The sequence below is a fragment of the Eutrigla gurnardus genome (assembly GCF_963514095.1).
Source record: "Eutrigla gurnardus genome assembly, chromosome: 14".
Lineage (NCBI taxonomy): Eukaryota > Metazoa > Chordata > Actinopteri > Perciformes > Triglidae > Eutrigla > Eutrigla gurnardus.
The window spans coordinates 4,622,250-4,643,574 of record NC_139937.1 but is presented as its reverse complement, the minus strand read 5'-3'; the positions used below and the strand labels follow the sequence as shown (position 1 = coordinate 4,643,574).

The following is a 21,325-nucleotide window of genomic DNA, read 5'->3' as shown; positions in this document are numbered from 1 at the left end:
AGAGAGCGAGAGAGAGGGGGGAGTGACGTCACCTCTCCCATGGCGTCACATTGACGTAGCGCATACCAGCCGCTCTATGTGGAGGCAGAGCCCACATAAATGCACTATTTGACTTTCTCCCCTCAGACGGCGCACATAAACAAACCGGCGTTCCGACTCCACACTCTGCAAAGCACCATCAGCACTGACACTCGCGGAAACGGACGCGGGCGCGCTCCTTATATCTGGGACTTTTTACATTTTTAAAATAATTTCTCTTTGATTTTTGTTCTACTTCGTGTAGACTCCTTTAGAAAAAGTAAGACGAAACTTCTTTTTTTTTTTTTTATCGCCGATGCTTTCCGACCCTCTACGATATTAAGAGTACTTTTTATATATTTATATATTTCTTTTTTATTACTTCGACTCTTGGTGATTATTCTGGATGGACATGGGATACTTCATGCGGGGTTATTACCACATGTAAAGACGGAATCGCTACAGAATACCAGTAAGTAGCCTTTGCTGTGAATGAATGGGTTTCTAACTTCCTGCCTTATAGTGGAGCTACTTAGACTCGTAAAGAACCATATGAACCCTGATCGGTGTGTGTGCATGTTTATAGCGTGTAAGGCTGCCTGAATCCGATGTCATGCTGAATCTATGCGCTTCTGTCACCAGCTGTGTCTGGTCGGCCCAACTTTGTGCGTCCAACCTGTTGATGCGTTACGCTCCGATGCGCTGCTCGTGTCGCCGGGCTCTGTGCGCTGTCTCCACGGAGCGAAATGAAGCTGGATTTGAATTTAATTTGCCCTGGGAAGGTGTCATATCCTCTCCGGTTTCCATGGAAATGAGATGCATCTCACTCACACAATGAATAGTGGAGTCAGACGCACTAATGGTCTGAGTGGAGAATAGTCTATAACCTACATTCAGGCAGGAGCTGGGGAGAGAGTTAAAGCTCTTTGAATTCATGCCAGGTGTGTGTGTGTGTGTGTGTGTGTGTGTGTGTGTGTGTGTGTGTGTGTGTGTGTGTGTGTGTGTGTGTGTGTGTGTGTGTGTGTGTGTGTGTGAGGGGGGGTTCTGTTGTTAATCAGTGTACATGGAGTGTTGTGAGATATGGGTTTGTGTTTATACACAACGCCACTGATAGACCCTGATCACCACCTTCCCGTATGAAACCTATACACAGCATTAGGGTCGGTTCGCCGTTTAGGGCCCGAGGTCCACGGCCATACAGGCGTATAGAGCTGTCAACTGGCTGGTTGGTCAGTCGCAAACATCAGCTGCCTTACTGTCTCGGCGAGGACACGGCCTCTTCTCTCGTCGCCATTCATCATAAAGCCACATCACACATCCAAAGCTCTGTTTCCTAGAAACATCTGATGACAACTCAGGCACTGTCCTCCATATGAAGGTTAGGCTTGAGGCTATCTGCGTAATGTGTGACAAGAGGCTAACGCTGATGAATAAAGGATCTTTTCCCTGTTCTTGCTCTCTTTCTTTCACACACACTCAGGTTTACGCACGCAACCGTGCCCGCAGGGATTTCTGACAGTCTCCCTCTCAGGGCTGATTTACCGTACTCACATATTTCTCTGGACTCCCCTTTATGTCCGCTCTTTTCTCTGTCTCTGTTTGCTGGAAGCCCCGCGCTGTCCGGGGTTATTGGTGCGAGGGGGCTACCGGGGGCTACCGACGCTCCAGGGCGCGTGCTTTGCAGCTCTTATGTCGTTCTCTTGGTTACCGGTGCGCGCAGGACCAGAGCCCCACCGACCGGCTCGGCCTGAGAAAAAAAACGAGAGAGGATCGGTTTGCTCTTTTTTTTTTTTTTAATAAAATAAAAGACCGAATGTCTCACTTTGCAGGGAAAAAAAGTTTTCACTCCCTCGACCCTTCACAGAGGCTGATAAGAGCACATTTACGCACAGTTGCGCTCTCAACTTCATAACCGTATGAAAGAATGAGGCTAGAATATCTTATTTCTGCTGCTACCATAAGCAAATTGCTTTATAGGCGCACTCGAATGGTTCCACACAGAATTGAATAATGGCTTAAGTGTTCCAAATCAACCCTAATCAAATAAACGTTATAGAGCCTGACTTGTTTGTTTACTCTGTTGTCTTTTTCCCTCATTTAAGGAGCCGTGCAAATGTTACTCTCCGAATTGCTGTGTAAGAGTTTGAAGTAAAGTAATCGCTCTCCAACACTGAGTGGTTGAGTTTGATCTGTTGACACAGAGATATGAGACGACAGCAGGCTGCAGGTGCCTGCAGCCCCGAGAGTCGGCCGAGATGCATACCAGGAGATTTGAGTGGTCTCGCGACTTGACCGTATCCCAGAGGGTCTGTGTGTGAGGGAGAGAGGGAGGGAGAGAGAGAGAGAGAGAGAGAGAGAGAGAGAGAGAGAGAGAGAGAGAGAGAGAGAGAGAGAGAATGCTATATAAGAGCGCGTGTGACAGAAAGGGGGCGCCCTGTGCTTTGAAATCCGGCGGCCACAGTGCGCCCTGCTGCAGTGAGATAGTCGGAGGCGCACGGCGCACAGGAGTCCGCTGGTTTGGTTTCAGGTCCGACTCTCACATTTCTAGATTGTCTCTGCCTCTGGATGAACCCTGAGCAGGCGAATACGGTGGTGATCCGAGGCAAGAAAAGCGATGGCCTGGAGGCGCTGGCACAGACTGCTTTTCTAAAAGTTGTCACTTTTGTAGGTCTGTATTTGTAGAAACGCTTTACAATTTTTCAGCCTGGTCGAATTTGTCTTTTGTATTGCAAAATGAGAACGATAATAATAACGGAGCAGAGCAGTGTTGGAATGAAACTTGTCGCCCACGTAAGTCCTGAAATGACCTAAAAGTCCTCAATTGTGGTTCGTGATATTCTCTTTGTAGCCGTGCCATACTTAATGCCAAATAGTTTCCTTTTTAATGCACCAGTCTTCCTTTTAACTTTGTCGTGCAAAGGATTTACATGCATGTGTGTAGGGATTTTTAACGTCTCAGCGACTGGCATCTTGTTCCGATGTGCACACAGAAGTTTGCATGCCCTTTCATCTTTCTGCTCCGATTTAGCTACTTTACATGTCGGATTATATTTTTTCGCAAAAAGTTAACTCTTATTTTTTTTGTTGCCTGATGAAATACGGGACACGTCGGGTCCTGCTGTTGTTACAGCACTCTCAGATACCACAACTTAAACGGACGCGCTCAGGCTCGGTCATGGAATCACTTGTAAAAGCGAGTTGTTAGTTATTGTCTTTAAATTGTGCAAACAGTGATCTGGGTTCAGTGTGTTTTGGGGATGTTGTAAACTCCGAGGAGACATTTGTTAACTGAAGTTTGGGAGGGTTGGAGACCCACTTCTCTTTCGTGCTGCTGCCTTGTGATGATCGCTGGCCGGCGATGTCGGTGCTAACCTTTTAGTTCAGTCTGCCGCTGCATCACTGGCTGTAACCCCGACGTCTCTCCTCCAGACACAGGTTCGGAAGAGCGCGCCCAGCCGAGCTCGGAGCCACGGCGATCGGACACTCGTTTTGCGACGCCCGCCGAATCCTCCCCGCTCCAGAAGCCCTGTCCCGGCCGCAGCCACGCCAGCCCTCACCCCCGGACACCCAGCACCATTCAGCGCGAAGCTCTTCAACCAGGTACAGACCACAGCGCGTCACTTTCAATTTCAGCAATTCTTTTTCTTTCTTTCTTTCTGTCTGTCTTTCTTTCTTTTTTCTTTCTTTCTTTCTTTCTCATTTCTTTCTTTCTTTCTTCACCTATCTCTTCCCTCCGCTGATGCGTAAACGGTCTGTTTTTGTGCATCTATCGCGGTGTCAAAGGTGTTCAGTTATGTTTAGTGTTTTATTATGGGAAAAAAATCACAACAGCCGCCGACAGTCTGTTGTCTACTCAGATGTTTAATCAGAATTTAACGTAACGGTAGCAGGTTATATTTAAGGTATTGTACACTCTTATTAAAATTCAAAAGCAAACAAATTCTGAATATGCTGGTGATCTTTTCTTTGTGCGTTCAGCTCGTGTGTGTGTGTGTGTGTGTGTGTGTGTGTGTGTGTGTGTGTGTGTGTGTGTCCGTGTCCGTGTGTGTGTGTGTGCGTGTGGGTTATCGGATTGAACTGACATTTCAATCATTAGACAAACTGGCAGATATAGGAGACTTCTGAGTCTAGAAATACCTTAATCTAGAATCAAACTGATGTAGGTCCTCCTAATGATATATTTGTGTATTGTTTCAGTTATTTAGTTATTTGTATTATTAAATAGACATATTATTTTATCCTGGACCCGTCAAACTAATATTCAATCTCCACATCTGTCCTGGATAAATTAAACAGATGATTAAGCTTTCAAGTATGAGGATTAAATATAGATCATTATAGTCAGTGGTGGTGTAATTGTTATACTCTGTGCAAATGTGTGGGCCTGGGTGTGCAAATGTGTGAAAATCACTTTACTTATTGTGTGAGGCCACTGAATGGATTTTAAAAAAAATTAAAAAAAATCTCATTATTCACTGACTAAAAATCCTGTGTCTTTGTATTTATGTCTGCAACTTCATGTTTTTATTTGTTAGATCTATGGCATTCTGACAATGAACAAGCGCGCTCAGTTATTGGAACAGCTGCAGTTTGTCCAGTTGAAATGCACACCTCGAGGTTAGAGTCTGTTTCCCTTCGCCTCACTATGCTGCACCACCTGTGTCTGACTCTGCTTGGGTTGTCTGTCCTCTTGCTTTGACACACACACACACACACACACACGCACACACACAGACACACTTGCTTGCATGGAAGTGGAGGCTAATAAAGGCAATGTGATGGTGGTGTGGGAGCGTAGAAAGTTTCCTACAAGTTTGTGGCATAACAATAAAAATGCTCCACAGATACTATTCTATTTGTAATCCATTCGTGTGTGTGTGTGAGTGTGTGTACGCTCGTGAGCGCTCGTGTGTGTGTGTTACTGAGTAAAGGCTGCGGCACGCCACCAAATGTAAAGCGCCAAAGGGAAAGGGACGTTTGCAGACACAAGTGGTTTTACAGGCTCCTTTCAGGATGAGGGCGCATGTTGTTGGCAGAACGAACGTATGCAGGTTCATGTTGACATCTTGAACATCATTAGGGATGAGAATATGTGTGCACGTATGTGTGTGTGCCTTTATGTGTGTACGTAAAAACAACTCGTCAAAAGCATCTCTCCTCACCTGACTCACGCAGGCAAACATCACACTCCGTCTAGTTTGAAGGATCTGTCTGCTGTCAGATTAGCCTTTATTTGTTTTACAACTTTTGTTTTACAACACTCGTCTCTTTTGGTCTTTCGTCTCTTCTCAGGAGTATATAAGATGAACACTTAGAAGTATATGTGTGCATACAGCTGCTGATAAAATACTGTATGTGACAGGTGCAATGAGTCTTCAACACACACACACACACACACACTAACACACACTAACACCGATCTGAGACTTGACCTACTGACACAGCACGGAGAGCCACAAAGTAAACCGCCGTCCTCTCTTCCACTCACGGGTTGAACTTTCTTCCTCTGATGCTTGTCAGTTGCAGAAGTACTTCAGGTGTAGGCCATAAAAGGCCCCATGACGCCCATGTGTGTGTTTTTCCACATGGGTTGGAGAGCCGGTCACTTGTAGAAAGAGAGAAAAAAACATGATGACGTCAAGCACACGTAGGCCTACAGCTTGACTCATATCCTATCTTTTTTTTTAAAGTCCCAATTTAGACATACTGTATGCACATGCTGTGTCATATACTCAATGACTTGATTTGTATCTTAAATATGACCAAAAACAGATTAAATTGGGATTATTGTCATTTCCCCCACCAGGTGAAGTCTGACTTTTTAATCTCACTGTTAAAACAAACACACTTAACCAAAGACCTTCAGAAATATGAAACAAATAATAGATATAATAAACAAATAAAGCTAGTAGATGAACGTCCTTTCCCCCCCTTTAATTAACGCTTTGAGTCATCCTTTTGTTCGTCCAGACCCCGCAGCCAAAACGCATGCTGCCCCTCAGGTATTATTTAATTGTGTTAGAGAAGCTAAAATGAATGTGTCACAGCCTGTTTCCGCAATGACAGATAAGCTCATTAGGAAAATATGACTGCAAACTAAAAGTTGTAGGTTATTTTTAAAATATGTATTATTATTATTATTATTATTATTATTATTATTATTATTATTATTATTATTATTATCAGCATATTAAGGTAGGCTAGTAAGGGGGTGTTTATGAAGTTACTGGACTTTTATGTTATTGAAAAAGGATTATTGGAACCGGGGTTTTTATTTTTATGAACAGGAGGGGGGAGCGTGTGATTCCATGACCGAGCCTGCGTGCGTCCGTTTGGGATTGTGGTATTTGCGAGTGCTGTAACGACAGCAGGTCCCGATGTGTCCCGTATTTGACTAGACAAACATGACGCGCGTTAAACGGGGCCGATTACGGCAGAGCGCGCGCATGCTGGGCGTCAATGGGAGCCGCGCCGTGTTGACAGTTCCCTGCTCGGGAGCGACGAGCAAACACCACAAAACCCTGGCTGTGCTGACACTCATGACTGATTAGCCCGCGCACACTCGTCGTGTACACACACGCGCACACGCTCAGATGCACGCAAACGCAGGTGGAGTGGATTACGTAAGGGCTTCGATAAAACAAGACCATATAGTCTAAATGACGATGATGCTGGTGGTGGTGATGGTGCTGCTGCGACAGAATTAAATCAAGGGGGGAAAAACGTCAAGACATACCGACTGGCGTCTGTAACAGTTAGAGGAAATATGTGGGTTGTGCAGAAAGCAGCCAGCACCACCATGGGGTTCCATTATTATTTAATGTTATCTCATCTGCTTTGCCATCTGACTAACCAGAGTAGACCCCCCCCCCCCCTCACACACACACACACTCACACACACACGGATACTTCAGCATTTCGGAGCGGGTCGGCTCTTTGCTTTGACAGCTTTGCCTCGGCATTGCGCACTGACGAACTGCAGCTTCTCTAACTGAACTAACCGTGGGCGAATTAGCAGCGCCTGGGTTTGGTGTGTGTGTGCGTGCTCCAAATGTTTCTACTTATTCAGTGAAGTGCAAGAAGTGTTAAAGCAGGAAATTGCCAGGCAGTAAATGGAAAGATTTTTATATTCCTTGAAAGGTGCATTCAGAAAACTTTTATAACATTGCGAAATCTCTGACACCTCGAGAGCTGAAGACGAAGAAGAAGAAGAAAGAAAAGAAAAACTGCCTGTTCCAATAAAGCAGTGCAGAATTTTTTAGTCATGCACTGTTTAATGGTTGACCCTGTTTGGCACCAGACTTGCTTGTGGCTGTAGATTTAGTGTACTGTGTTCTGTGGGCAATCTCCTTCTTGAAGTTCTGCTTTTCTGTTTAAATCAGCGGTGAACTAATACATCGTTTCCTCACTAACTTTATGATTGTTGTCTTATTTGCTGTACTAATCACATTAAGATGCTTTTTCAATGACTTTTTTTGGAATACATGTGGTCCGATGTGCCACGCAGCTCTAACCTACGTGTGCTCTGTCTCCTTGCCAGACATGCCCTGTGTGCAGGCTCAGTACGGGCCCGCCCCGCCAGGCTCGGCCTACTCTAGCCAGCCCTTCAGTTACCAGGGCGAATACAGCTCTGACCTCATGACCCCTGACTACACCAAGCTGGACCTGGGTGGTGGTGAGATCTCGGCCACCGCCACCACCTCCCTTCCCAGCTTCAACGTCTTTGTGGAGGGGAGCTACGAGCCCAAGTCCTCTTGCCTCTACCAGATGCCGACAAACAGGCCCATCAAAAAGGAGGAGGAGAGCTACCCAACCGCTCCGCCACTGGAGGTCATGTCCTCCTCCACCATGTACTTTAAACAGTCTCCCCCGTCCACCCCCACCACACCGTCCCTGCCCCACCAGCCGGGCGCCTCCTTCCTGTGGGAGGAGCACCACCTGGCCCCTCCGTCGCACCACTCTCTGGGCTCCGGCCTGGACACGGGCCCCCTCAAGTCGCCTCGCTTTCCACACTTCTACCAGCACTCGCCCCCGCACAGCGGCGGCAGCGGCGGTGGTTACGAGAGTCTGGGTGGAGGACTGGTTCGCACCTCCTCCTCTTCCTCCTCCTCCTCCTCCTCTGTCTCCCATCCTCACTGTCCACCGCTGGAGCAGCCCATGTACCAGCTGCACCGCGGGACCGGGGGCAGCAGCCTCGCCTTCCGCTCCCTGGCTCTCGGTCCCTGTGGCCCCCTACTAGGAGACAGCCTGCCATCGCCTCCCCAACGTGGCCCCCAAGGAGAGGGCACCTGTGCGGTGTGTGGGGACAACGCAGCCTGCCAGCACTACGGCGTTCGCACTTGTGAGGGCTGCAAGGGCTTCTTCAAGGTAAAAACCCCAGAAGCAATTAAGTCAAATGAGTGTTACACCTCGTTGCACTTTCAAGCTTTCAGTTTTACTTTAAAACTGCCATTAAAGCTTAAAACTGCAACAATACCTTCATAACAACATAACGACTTCTATATGATTCTTCTTTATATTCCTAAATGTATAAAATACCCACTCTTCTGGTTCCGTTCCTCTGTGCCTTCAGTCCCACCCACGTTCATAATTAACATTCCACCTTGAAATAACCCCCTTGACGTGGCTGCAACGTGACTGACATATTCTATTTGAAACATGTTTCCCGCGTCTTCCTCGCTCCCACTCTGCGTCCGTCTCTGCGCTCTCTCAATCGTCTTCAGCGTCATTGTGAAAGCATAAGGCACCCACATGGTCGTCTCTCCCGGCAACCAAGTGGGCACCTTGTGCGTGTGCGTCTGTGTGGGTCTGCGAGGTCACACGAGTTCTGTGAACGCAGGATGATAAAAAAGGCACTCTCACTCAGACGAACAGGGAAGCTCGATGCTCAGCCTCTCAGAAATAAAGTGGATGAAGAGTCCAAGAGAAAAGGAAACCTACTTGAAATCAAAGTTCCCTTTCAGCGTGTTCGTAGTGAATCACGTGAATCAGTGGCCACAAAATTGACTACAATTCACTGATATAATACGATATGAGTCAGTTTGAGATTTGGTCCGTCAAATGACTCAATATAACACTTCTCAGCTCGCTGTCTCACATCCTATGTGACCACGTGCTCACACACACACAACTCATAGTTTAACATCACCAAGTGGCAGTTTTAGTCAGACAGATTTTCTCATGTAAGTCATAAAGCATAACAAACGTGACAACATTTAAATAAAAGCAAACTCACAGGCAGCATCACTGAAGTTTCTTTGCGCAGTTTTTCAATTGTTTTGGAAAAAAAATGTAAATTTGGATTTTTTCCGGCACGCTTGTTAAGCATTCTATTGGTTGCATGAGAAAAGAGAGTGAAATTAAGAGACAGCGAGAAGGAGGGTGCAAACAAAGAGGTAATTGAATAATGCCTCTGGTAGGTGGAAATGAATTATCCTTCTTTTCAATTAGTTTCACAATTTGTTTTTATTTAGTAATTAATGAAAGCAGCGTCTGGTGGCAGCAGGCCGCGGGCTGTCTGCCTGCTGCAGAGCTCAGCAGCCACACAGCCTGTCAAACCTCGCTATGTTTCCTTTACATGCAGATGCAGCCAACCGTGCACGCACAACATATGCACACGGCCGCATATTCATACAGTACCATGTACATGCTCTTTCATGCTGTTTCATCCTGAATCCAGGATACGAGCACAGAAGCTGAAACATGACTTTCACACACCTGCTCTTTTTCATATGCATACTGTCAAGCCCATTACCTCCATCATCCTGATGGTTTTATTGTCCCCTAAAAATATGTCCTGATTATATTTAATTATCCTTGAATGGTTATTATACATTAAACCATTGTAGAGGCTTGCTGTAAATTGTTGTTATTTCATTAGTGCAATTTTAGGCACTGTGAATTAATTTTAGCTCTTAAACAAATAGTTTTATCCCTGTATTTGTTGTTTTTTTGGCAGAATAATGAAGTCCATTCACTGCTCTCCATTAATTTAGTGAATAATTCAGAATAAGAATATTTGAAAATTAAAAACTAGATTCAGCTGTATAATACAAACATTATGCTGGAAAGAAAAACATTTTAAAAGGGGTTTATCTGTTTTTATTTTTGTATGATTTTTATGCAAGTACTGTCCTAACCAGAGTTTTTTTTTACTTTAGCTGCTTTTATCAGTCAAAATACATGGGCAGCTTAGCTCATTGCACATCATTTTTATTTCCCCTGCTTGCACACAAGTCATAAAAAAAGATTGTTAGTGGCAGTCTAGTGGTGAAAAAAGACATCAAGATGGCAACATAATAGCACATCATTTCACAAAAAATCTCTTAATTGCACATAAGTTGAACATTTCATTCATTCAGGAAATGCATCCTGATAAACACCCCCCCCCCCCCCCCCCCCACACACACACACACACTCACAGACATACGTGTAGGTGCGTGGCTTCGCACTTAGGTTATAAAAGTTAAGTCTAGATTTTTCCACAAAGAACACAATAAAATCAGCCCTGAGATGCCTACACATAATTGTTTCACTACAAAATACCCTTTCACTTCCTCTGCAGACAGAGATTGCTTCTGATTAAGAAGCCACGGAGAGGAGGGGCAAGAGGAGACAGGGGGCAGGAGAGGGGGAACAAAGTCCCTAAAGGCTTTTAATTTAAGCCAAGGCTATTAGCACATGTTACATGTCAAGAATCTGCCTCTGCATGCCTCCATACAACCCCCACAACACCCACAGCATGTGCGTTTGTCAATGTGCTTTCAGCGCATATAACTCATTCCTCAACTCTGACTGTCAATGTTTAACCGAGCGTGTTTTCTCTTGAATTAAGGCCTTGCCCACACAAACATTACTATCACCCCAAAATTTCAGTTTCTGATACAAACGCACATAAATGGTTAATCTCTTGTCCTCAAAGGGAAATTCAACCGCTAACATTGGAGTAAATTACGTGACAGATAAAATGAAACTAGAACAAAGCATATATGCTACACTCAAACACACACACACACACACACACTCTCAAACACACACACACACACACACACAAACACACACACACACTCAAACACACCCACACACACACACAAACACACAGGCCGGTCTAAAGAGGGACTTGATGTACAGAATGAGGATCTACAGATTTACTAACCATATTGAGATAATTTGATCTGACTATCAGAGACTAGTTAGTTCCAGTGTATTAACTCTGATATGTAGTGTCTCTGCTCTGAGACGCCAGTTTTTCCCCATGCTGCTTATTAGAAAGTAAGGTCACAAGAGCCCCAAACACACACACACACACACACACACACACACACACACACACACACACACACACACACACACACACACACACGCAAATAGTGGAGAGATACCAAGAGAGACATGCAGGAGACAGGCAAGCTCATGAGAGCTTAATTTATCAGAACCTTAATTGATCATTTCAAACTCAGGCTTTTATTGGAACCAGCTATCTCCTAAATTAAGCCCTGAGGTCACTGAGAAAAAGAAAATTCTCCCTCAACCAACCACCAGGGTCAACTCACCTTCCACCACATTCACCTGATCCCCGGATGTGCTGCAACAAAAACAACAACAACAAAAAACAAGCTCATACAGTTGGAAGAAACACAAATAGTTGAACTCCAGCATGTTCATTTGAGTTCGGTATTCGCCAACAGCAACATGATGAACGACTATCGTAAAACTTGTGAAATAACTGTTGGCATGTTTATGCGTTGTGCGTCATCCTCTTCGGACTCCCACTTAACGGATGTTATTTTCCCTCGACCACATTAATGACCATAACTAACTTATCCCGGCGCGCACGGATCACTGACCACTGAGGGGAAGAGAGGGATACATTCAGAGCGATATGCGGTGCCATGGCAACAGCTCTCATCCGGCGCTGGCGCCCATTACGCGCCAGTTCCGCACTCGCGCCGGAGCATATGGAATAATTGGTGTGTTATTGGTCTCCCGGGGGCACGGGCATGTGTGGCGCGAGGGGTTCCTAATTGGATTTATTTGTTTTGATGTGTTTTAGAGGCGTTAAAGAAGAGGAGACGCTGTGACACGTTCCGTGTGTTCCGTTTATTTAATTTAGAGTTTGTTCTGGTTCTGTCTTGCCTGAGTGGACTAAAGCCACCGCATGATGGAGTATACATGTAAACACTTAATGTTAACACTTAATAATTATGGTGTAATTGTAATCGTTTCGTTGTAACGGATTCGCACCGCAGGCAAAGGCTTGTCCAGTGCCCTAAGACGCCTGTAAACATTGGCAACATGTCCCAGGAGGCCTCACCGAGGTTACACAATCACTGATAGTATATGTGGTTTCTTCATATTCAGAATAGGACAATTACCGAACGGTGCACTTTAAATAGTGTTCTCCTGCATTACCACAGTGCACAATAATTCGCAAAATGAAGAATCTGAGTGTCAAACTGTGAAAACCTCTCTAATTCCGCTCATCGAACCATTAGAGCACTGAGAACACATCTTAGCAGTTGACTTGTCTTTATACACAACTCCAGTCCCAAAAGCACGGGATTGGCCCATTGGTGGGCGCGCGCACGAGACCGGACAGGCATGCACTCTGCTATCTCTTGTTAAAACTGTCTCTCATCCACGCGCGGAGTGCAGCCGGCCCCCACGTGGCCCGTTTCTGATTTCATTTTAATAAGGTCAGTAATAATCGCGCGAGCCAACCGAGGAGAAAACAGCTCCCGCGGGGCCCATTGACAGAGGCGGGATGCGCGAGGCCTCGGAGGTGCAACGAGCTGACCCGCGAGCTTCACAAACAATCTGATCACGCAGCTCTTACGGCCGCTGCCCCCCCCCCCCGTCTCGCGGGACCCGCTTCGGCATGCCACGCGCTCGGTCCCCATTGTCGGCTCCGGCGCTAATAAAATTGTCCCTCCTGCAGGCGAGGCTTGTTGGAAAATTAATTTTATCTAATTATACTGATGTCAACGCCGCCTTTCAGCGCGTAATTAAAATCTGACCTGCGAGCTTCTGCTTTCATTCTTTGATGGGGAAGGGGGGAAAGAGAAAAAAAAAACAGAAATTGAATTAAACAAATCAAATATTAGGTGGCTGATTGTGTTTGGGGGCTGATTATCGGAATGCCTTCTCTCCTCCAGCGCACCGTGCAGAAAAACGCCAAGTACGTGTGTCTGGCCAGTAAGAACTGTCCTGTGGACAAGAGGAGACGCAACCGCTGCCAATACTGCCGCTTCCAGAAGTGTCTGAGCGTCGGCATGGTGAAGGAAGGTAAGAGAAGCGACCACACACTCACACACACACCTGATAACCACGCTCTAAACAGACAGGAAGGCACATAGACCAGAAAAGTGCAACACAAATTTGACCTGCAGTCCACGGTGATAAAGTTTGTTCCTGCAATCAGGGTTTATTAGGCCGGTAATGACCTGGCCTGTGGCCGCGTCACACACATCCACGGAGCACTAATTCGTCCTCTCTGGTTGGAGGAACGAAAGTAGAACATACATACCAATTAGTGGCCACCTCTCTCTTTAAACTCTCGGATCCGGATTGTTTTAAAGCTCCGAAGGGGACACGAGGGGCTCGAACTTCTCACACTATATATATATATAATCTGCTGCACGGCGGAGACGATGTGAAATGTGAAATGTGGCACGCACACTGCCCTCATTTCTCACCTGTTTCACACGCAGACACATGCTCGCATAAACGCAAACAAACCCGCACACACTTACTCCATCCCATTAACACGTGCGCGGCCCCGCAGAACAGCTCCACTGCCCTCTGCTGGCTGGTGGCCTCCTGTGTGGGGGGTTGTGGGAGGTTTGGAGAGCTCATGTGGAAAAAGGACTGCAGTCAGTTCTACCGCTGTAAAATACCGATGACAAGCCTATCAGTTCGAGGATAAAGGTTATTTGTGCTGACTGAACAACCTCTTCATTGCTGCCCGTCTCCTCTGCTCCACAGTGGTGCGTACTGATAGTTTGAAGGGGCGCCGAGGCCGTCTGCCTTCCAAACCAAAGAGCCCCCTGCAGTCAGAAGCGTCTCCTCCTTCTCCCCCCCTCAGCTTGCTCTCCGCTCTTCTCAGGGCTTATTCCCACTGCACGCCCCGGGACCTCGACTACAGCCAGGTACCCCAAACACACACTTTTTTCTCTTTCTTTTTAATACATTTTAGTGCATTCAGTGAGAAATATCGCTTGTTTATTCTTATTCGTGGAGTAATGTATCTCTTTCCTCCTCCACAGTTCAGTGCTGCCGACCCTCCCTCCTCCTCCTCAGATGCCGAGCACATCCAGCTCTTCTACAGGCTGCTCACCATCTCGATGGAGACCACACGATGCTGGGCCGACCGGTTGCCCGGGTTCTCTGAGCTCCAGCGTGACGACCAGAACCTGCTCATAGACTCGGCCTTCCTGGAGCTGTTTGTCCTGCGATTGGCTCACAGGTAAGGAAGGGGAGATGACACCTCTAGCACATTCAATTTCACTTTTTTAAACTCGTACACAAGTCTCCGTCCATCTCCTGCACATCTAAAACTTCTTCCACAAGATTTCCAGCACACACCTAAGACTTTATCAGGAACTTTACCCCCTTTGGCCCAGCACCAACAGGCAGTTAATATCCTTTACCATTACAGTCCAGTACAGTGGTTAACCGTGCTGGCAAAGCTGTGTGCTGGTGTGTCGGTGCATCTCCAGAGTAGGAGGAGTGGAGCTGAGTAATCGCCATTCGAACCAAATTATGAATGGAATCTGTAGCTATGACAGCAGCTACACCCACAGAGTTCCGCTCGGCTCGTCTGATATCTGACGCACAGAGAGCTCTGTGTGTGTTCTGCCGGCTAAAACTGTGCTAACATTGTGAACTGTGAATTGACGGGATCAATTCCATCTAAAAGCTAGTCAGCTGAGAGACTGAAAAGGGCTGTTATGGAAGGAAATACACATTCAATTCAGCTGACTGATATAAAAAAAAAGAAAAGGGAATCGACTTAATTTGCCTCATGCATCCAGTAGTGTGTGTGTGTTTGAGAGGGAGAGAGAGCATGTGTGTGTCTTACTCGTGGATACCTGTGGTGCCATTATGACTGCCCTTGCCCATCTTTGCCTCCGAATCGCCCCGGTTACCGGTCTGTTCTCGTAAGGCATGCGGCTGGTTAAATTTATGGGGAGGACAGGGGCTGGGCTACAAGCTCATCCCTTTGTCTGCGCTGTCGTCTAGTGCCGAAAACCAACAAAGTCACACACACACAAGCACACTTACTCACACACACTCACGCACACTGATGATGTCGAGGCCCAACTTTCTCTCCTCCTCCCGGTGTAGGGTCCAGGTGCAGGGTGGGTAGACGTTGGGTGGTGGCATCACAGTCCCAGCAGGAGGGGGATCAGGCTGGGAGTCTGACTCATGCTGAACGGTGGACTCATAGGGGCCTCTATCAAACGCACAAGTGCTCACGCACACTGCTCATCCTCCCATCAGCCAAACTCCCACAGCCCAGAGGGAAGAACACACAAACACAGCACTGTCTTGCTTTGTCTCCCGTGAGAGCAAAGGATGCGGTCCGCACTCCTATCTCATTGAGGCCTGCGTTGACCCTGTGTTGAACTCAGATGCCTTGCAGACCCCTGCGTTAGCGTACGTCTGTATGCCTGTGAGTGTGTGTGTGTGTGTGTGTGTGTGTGTGTGTGTGTGTGTGTGTGTGTGTGTGTGTGTGTGAGTGTGTGTGTGCCCAATGTGTGTAGAGTAAATTTGCTCCGCTCTTCTGGGCTGGCATTGCTGTAAGCACCCCGTTACCAAACAGTTTCTGTGGTTATTGGTTGATTACCGTGGTGACAGTGTAGTCAGGAGGGAGTGGAATGTGTGGCAGTCATCCAGCTGTGTGTGTGTGTGTGTGTGTGTGTGTGCTTGGCTGCTTGTTCACCAGCCAGTCCGTATAGTCTTTTCAAGCATGGGTCAAATAGTATTTTGAAGGTGGATAAAGTAGAAATATATGCTTGGACTCATACACATTAATAGTGGATTTGGCTTCATATTCTATGTTGTTCCAAAGTTTTTGCGTTTTCGAGGTAAATCCCTGCCATTCATTCGTGGTGAAATATTAAATCTATTCCAATGTGTGGAAATATGTCAGTTAATATTTTTTAAATGCATCGCGTCAAAAAGCATTATTTATTTATTTTATGCTACATTTTATAGAAATGTGAAAAATATATTTTTAAAAATGTAATATTTTTTTTACATCAAAAAAAAGATGCAGCATTTGAATTAATATACATTTACATTTACATTTAGGGCATTTAGCAGAACAAAACCAAAGCGACTTACAATAAGGTATATATAAATGCACTATATTAAGGGGAAATGTCAGAGTTCCATAATCATAATGCTGGACCATTAATATAAAAAACAAAGAGAAGTGTCTTTCCTCAGCAACAGGTCCCATCCTGCCACTTCTCCCAACACCTGCATCCATCCCTACTTCTTAATTACCCCCCCCCCCCCCCCCCCCCCCCCTGCTCTTGGATGACCCTTTTGTCCCTGACGGCTACACCGATGTGTTTTGTGTTTGTGCGTATAAGAGTGTCTGATTGACAGAGCTGGTGATGTGAGAGAGCATCTGTGTGCATATGTTCTGCTGAGAGGGGGTGGAGCCCCTTTTAAACTGCAGTCAGGGTAATTAGACATAAATGGTATTTCGTCCTCTCCTCATAACTGCTAAACCAATGTTTATGTGCGGGTTGTAATTTGAGGCACCCCACCAGCCTCCCCCCCTCTCTCTCTCTCTTCCTTCTCACTATCAGCTGTTTTCCAAGCACACACTTTCCACCATTGTCCTGTTTTCTTGAGATCTTCCAGCAAAACATTTTTTCTATCTCTCTGAAGAAAACCACACTTTTCTTTTAGGACTAATAAAAGAGTAGTCCCAGCCCTCCCTCATTCACTGTTTGTTCTCTGCTCACTGGTAAAGGAGTGGGATGTTGTGTGTCGTGAGTAACTGATGGCTAAATACATCTGAGAAGTCTTTTCATTTCCTCATTAAGGCTTTGTGTTTCCACTGCATACCACAGCCCGGGCACATTAAAGCCATAATAGTTTACCTATCTGTAAATACACACACACATAGAGCAGTCCTCTGCCCTAACCCCTCACCCCGCCCTGCCAGAAGGAAACACAGGAATGTTTTAAAATGCTATAATTTGGAAAACACAACCTTAATCGGCTGCATGCCTGTGTTTGATGTGTGTCCTGGTTGTGTGTGAGTACTGCCAGGTTTTCTCATTGTTTTATTGTAATTGTTTCCTTCCCCCAGTATCACAGGGCATATTTACAATACATGAGGGAAACTGCAGCGTTTCATTGGGAGAGAGATCTAACCGGTGTCTCCGTCTCCTTCTCCCTCTGTGCCTCAGGTCAATGCTGTCAGAGGATAAACTAGTGTTCTGTAACGGCTTGGTGCTGCACAGGTTCCAGTGCCTTCGTGGGTTCGGAGAGTGGCTGGACTCCATCCGGGACTTCTCCACCCACCTCCAGAGCCTAAACCTGGACGCCTCTGCCTTCGCCTGCCTGGCTGCCCTTGTGCTGCTCACAGGTAATAACACAAGCTCGTGATCATCAGATTTCAAATTTAAAAATCACCATCGGGGGATAAATAAAATCAAATACATTATATGTGACATTGGCAAAAAAAACCTGCCCGTTTTCAAAGTCAGCTGTTGCTCCTGCATAAATATATGGATACAAATCCACACACACACACACACACACACACACACACCTTCTTCCCTTTGTCCAGAGCGTTGCCTGTGGGTGATTCAATGTGACAGTGATCAAGTGGATACATCCACTTACGTCACGCACACGCTTGTTCTCACACATCTCGGCCTGAAACAAGAACCCGATACCCAGGAGCACCTGCTGCACCTGCCACACACCTGGCCATCTAATCAGTGTGCATGTGTGAAAAATGGAAGGACTAGAGTCCCGGCTTTCTCTGCGACCGCACGTCTGAGACGCAACACAAGAGACGAGAGTTTAGTGGCTACTAAAGGACATTAGAAATGATCACTGACAAACGTAGCCCACGGTGACAGAGGACGCGTTCACGTTTCATTTTTTTTTTTTTACTGCTTCATGTCAGGCTCAGAAAATGCTTATAAGCATGTAATTGGTAACACCCCCCCCCCGGCTTCCTTACCTAACCCTGCCCTCCTCTTCCTCCACCTTCTCTTCCTCCGTCTAAGCCCTTCAACCCCATCCTCCCTCTCTGGGGGAGCACTTAACTCTGTGCCTGATCGACCAGCCCACCGCGGAGCACAGCTCTGGAATGGCGTCTGCGCTGTTCTCAGTGGCTCTCTGCCACCTCGGCAAAGCACACAGCGCACTGCCACGGCAGAGCCACCCGGGCGATCGACCGCTCCAGAGTGGCCTGTGCAGAAAGGCAGTCATCGATCCCTCCCCGGGAGCCCGTGTACATAGTGAAAGAAGCGATAGGGAGAGTGGAGAGAGAGGGAAGCAAGAGTGTGTGAGAGGTCTGAAAGCCGCGGTGAAAGAGGAGGGCTGGAGTAACTCTGCGGCAGCAAACACTGAACAAACAAAAGAGTCACATAAACAAACAATAAATAAGCTTCTGATAATGGATACCTCAAAGTGAGACTGGTCTTAGTGACAGACTCCCTGCAGACCACAGTGTGTGTGTGTGTGTGTGTGTGTGTGTATGTGTGTGTGTGTGTGGGGGGGGGGATGGACACCCTGTTCTCTGCAGAATGAGTTAGTGTCACATTAAGCCTCGTACGGGTGCCATAGGAGTTGCTATGGGCAGCAGTGTGTGTGCGTGCGTGTGTGTTTCTAATTTAATTTGGCTGCTCACAGGGCCGAATAATCAGCTAATTGTTGAGCACTTTTGTTTCTGTCAGTGTCTTAAATTGCAGCGACAATTTGTGTCTCTGCATGCGTGCAAATGTTTATAAAGGCATGAGCTGGATCCACACACACACACACACACACACACACACACACACACACACATATATATTGTTCTGTGTGTGTGTCCACAGTGTGAACAGAGTGTACAAGGGGCTTATTAGGTTAGACTGCGTATTGATCTGTAGTGAGTGAGACAAGTTAGGGCCTGTTAAGAACATTAGCCATATGGCCTAATGAGGTGGGATTCAATATAAAAGAAGATGTAGCTAATGCTCTGTCAGCTGGATGAGCTCTGATGTTTATGTGTTATGTATTTGTCCACGGGTGTGAGTTTTGCTGTTTAATGTATTATTTTCCATTCAACGTCTCTGTCGGTCTGTCTCTCCACAGAGCAAGTCCCGGGTCTGAAGGACTCAAAGCGGGTTGAGGACATGCAGAATCGAGTGATTTGTTGTCTCAGAGACCACCTGGGTTGTGGCCCTTCCTCCTCCTCCTCCTCCTCCACCTCCAAGGCTACACCCTCCCTGAGTCGTATCCTTGGTTTAAGGGCGGAGCTCCGTTCCCAGAGGACCCAGGGCCTTCAACGAATCTTCTACCTGAAGTTGGAAGACCTGGTCCAGCCCCCTCCATTGATTGACAGGTTCCTGGACACTCTGCCCTACTGAGGCTGACCATACACAGAGAAAAAAAATGACATTACTTCCTGTTCAGGCCTCCTCCCCCCCCAAGGAGCATGCAGACACACACACACACACACATACAGAGAGACTCTCACTCCCCTCTGACTGATGCAGAGCAGAGAGCCAATCAAATGCTTTTCACTCAACAGGAAAACCAATCATGAGCGCCTTTCACTCAAATGGACAACCAACTAAATGCTTTTCACCAGTGTAAAAGACAATTACTCAAACGCTTTACCACTTTTTATTTGCTCCTCCTGTTTTCTCATACGGGGGAGGACGACGAGGCTGACAAGGAAGACAGAAAAAATGACTTTTTGCTGTCTGGGTGGCGGCTCATCCAGCAAGAAGAAAGAGGGTTTATGAGTACTGTTTATCCTTGTGAGGACTTCTTTTTAGTCAAGTGGGAAAGGGGGTGCTTTCACTGTGTTTGATTGTTTTCGAAAGCTGAAGATGTCCCAGTGAAACACAAGTGGCTGTGTATTCTAGTTCCTCCCGCTGAAAGAAGCAAGTGGGCGTTTTTCATACTGAAATGTACTGAAATGTCAGAGGTCAGACAGCGTCGGCGTAGACGTGCAGAAACAACACAAATCAGGACACAGGTCTCTCATAAACACATGGAAGTGGCTGTTGAGTCGGGCTCTTGATTCCAAGTGCAATTTTTTAAGTGCTATCTCCCCACAAAATGAAACGGTGGAGATGTATGTAACGGTTTAATTTCAAACTCTAAATTATTTTAATACAAAGACTTGTCCTGTACTGTCAGTAGCTAAACGAAAGAGAGACAGTCTCCGCCTGGCCTTCGACAGCAGAGGAGATACTGTGCACTAACGATTGATGACTGAGTCACCCAGACTTGAACTTGCTCTAGTATGTTGATTTTTTGTTGTTGTTGTTGTTGATTTGTTTTTTATTAACTCATTTTGAAATCATAGGCGGAACAGGAGGATGGAAGAATGAACACGGACAGAAATCTGCTTTTGAAGCACTTACACCCTGAGGAGGGTTAGAAGCACAGACACACACCCTACCTGCTCCCCCGGAGGACGGCGAGGAGCCGGGGGGAGGAGGGTGCTCGACAGATAGCCGTATGTCCAGGGGTGAAACATTCCGCAGTCATGCTCTTTTTTCTATTTGTTTCTATTGTGGAGGCGGTGCGAGCGCGTGGAGGACATGGCTGCAAACTGTCTTTGTGTGTACACTTAGAGAAGCCAGGATCATATGCATGGTGTGTTATAAGCTGTAAGAGCTGCCATAGCCTGTCAAAACAGCTCGACCTGTGTTTGTGTCTCAGACTGCGGCTCTATGGGGATCTCCCCGGGCCTCCACCACCCACTCACACTCACGGCAGCAGTTTGAAATATGAATAAAAGCAAATTATATAGATATAAATATAAATATAAATATATATATATATATATACAAAACTAATATTTTGAAGTGTTTTTAGCTTTTTCAAATATTGTGGTACGAGTTGTGCATTGTTTTTTGAAGAAGAGAAACAAAAAAGAAAAAAAGTTGCTGTTTTTCAATGTCCCTCTTTGGTTTGAGTTTCCTGTTCGATTCTTCTTTTTCTTTCTCTTTTGGTTCACTGGATTTTCTGTTCAGCACTTTGAAATCATAAACTAGTTCTGATTATTCTGCCTGACTGCGTCCTGTGTTTTGATTTATTTAAATGTTTT

At 46.2% G+C, this 21,325-nt stretch overlaps 2 protein-coding genes across 4 annotated transcripts in view; both read left to right on the top strand.

Moving 5' to 3' along the window:
- stx17 (syntaxin 17) overlaps positions 1-21,325 on the top strand; it is a 300,626-nt gene that overhangs the window by 266,689 nt on the left and 12,612 nt on the right. The window lies entirely within an intron of this gene.
- On the top strand, positions 262-21,288 carry nr4a3 (nuclear receptor subfamily 4, group A, member 3). Of its 3 annotated transcripts, none has more exons than XM_084027633.1 (8): positions 262-490; positions 3,448-3,618; positions 7,559-8,385; positions 13,173-13,302; positions 14,002-14,165; positions 14,283-14,482; positions 17,451-17,629; positions 19,354-21,288. In XM_084027633.1, exons 3-8 carry the CDS (start codon positions 7,561-7,563, stop codon positions 19,626-19,628), a joined length of 1,773 nt encoding a protein of 590 aa, XP_083883759.1. In that variant the 5' UTR covers positions 262-490; positions 3,448-3,618; positions 7,559-7,560; the 3' UTR covers positions 19,629-21,288. The 3 variants fall into 3 exon arrangements, with proteins under 3 accessions (XP_083883759.1, XP_083883757.1, XP_083883758.1); XM_084027631.1 differs by lacking the exon at positions 262-490 and adding an exon at positions 2,403-2,686; XM_084027632.1 differs by lacking the exon at positions 262-490 and adding an exon at positions 4,554-4,635.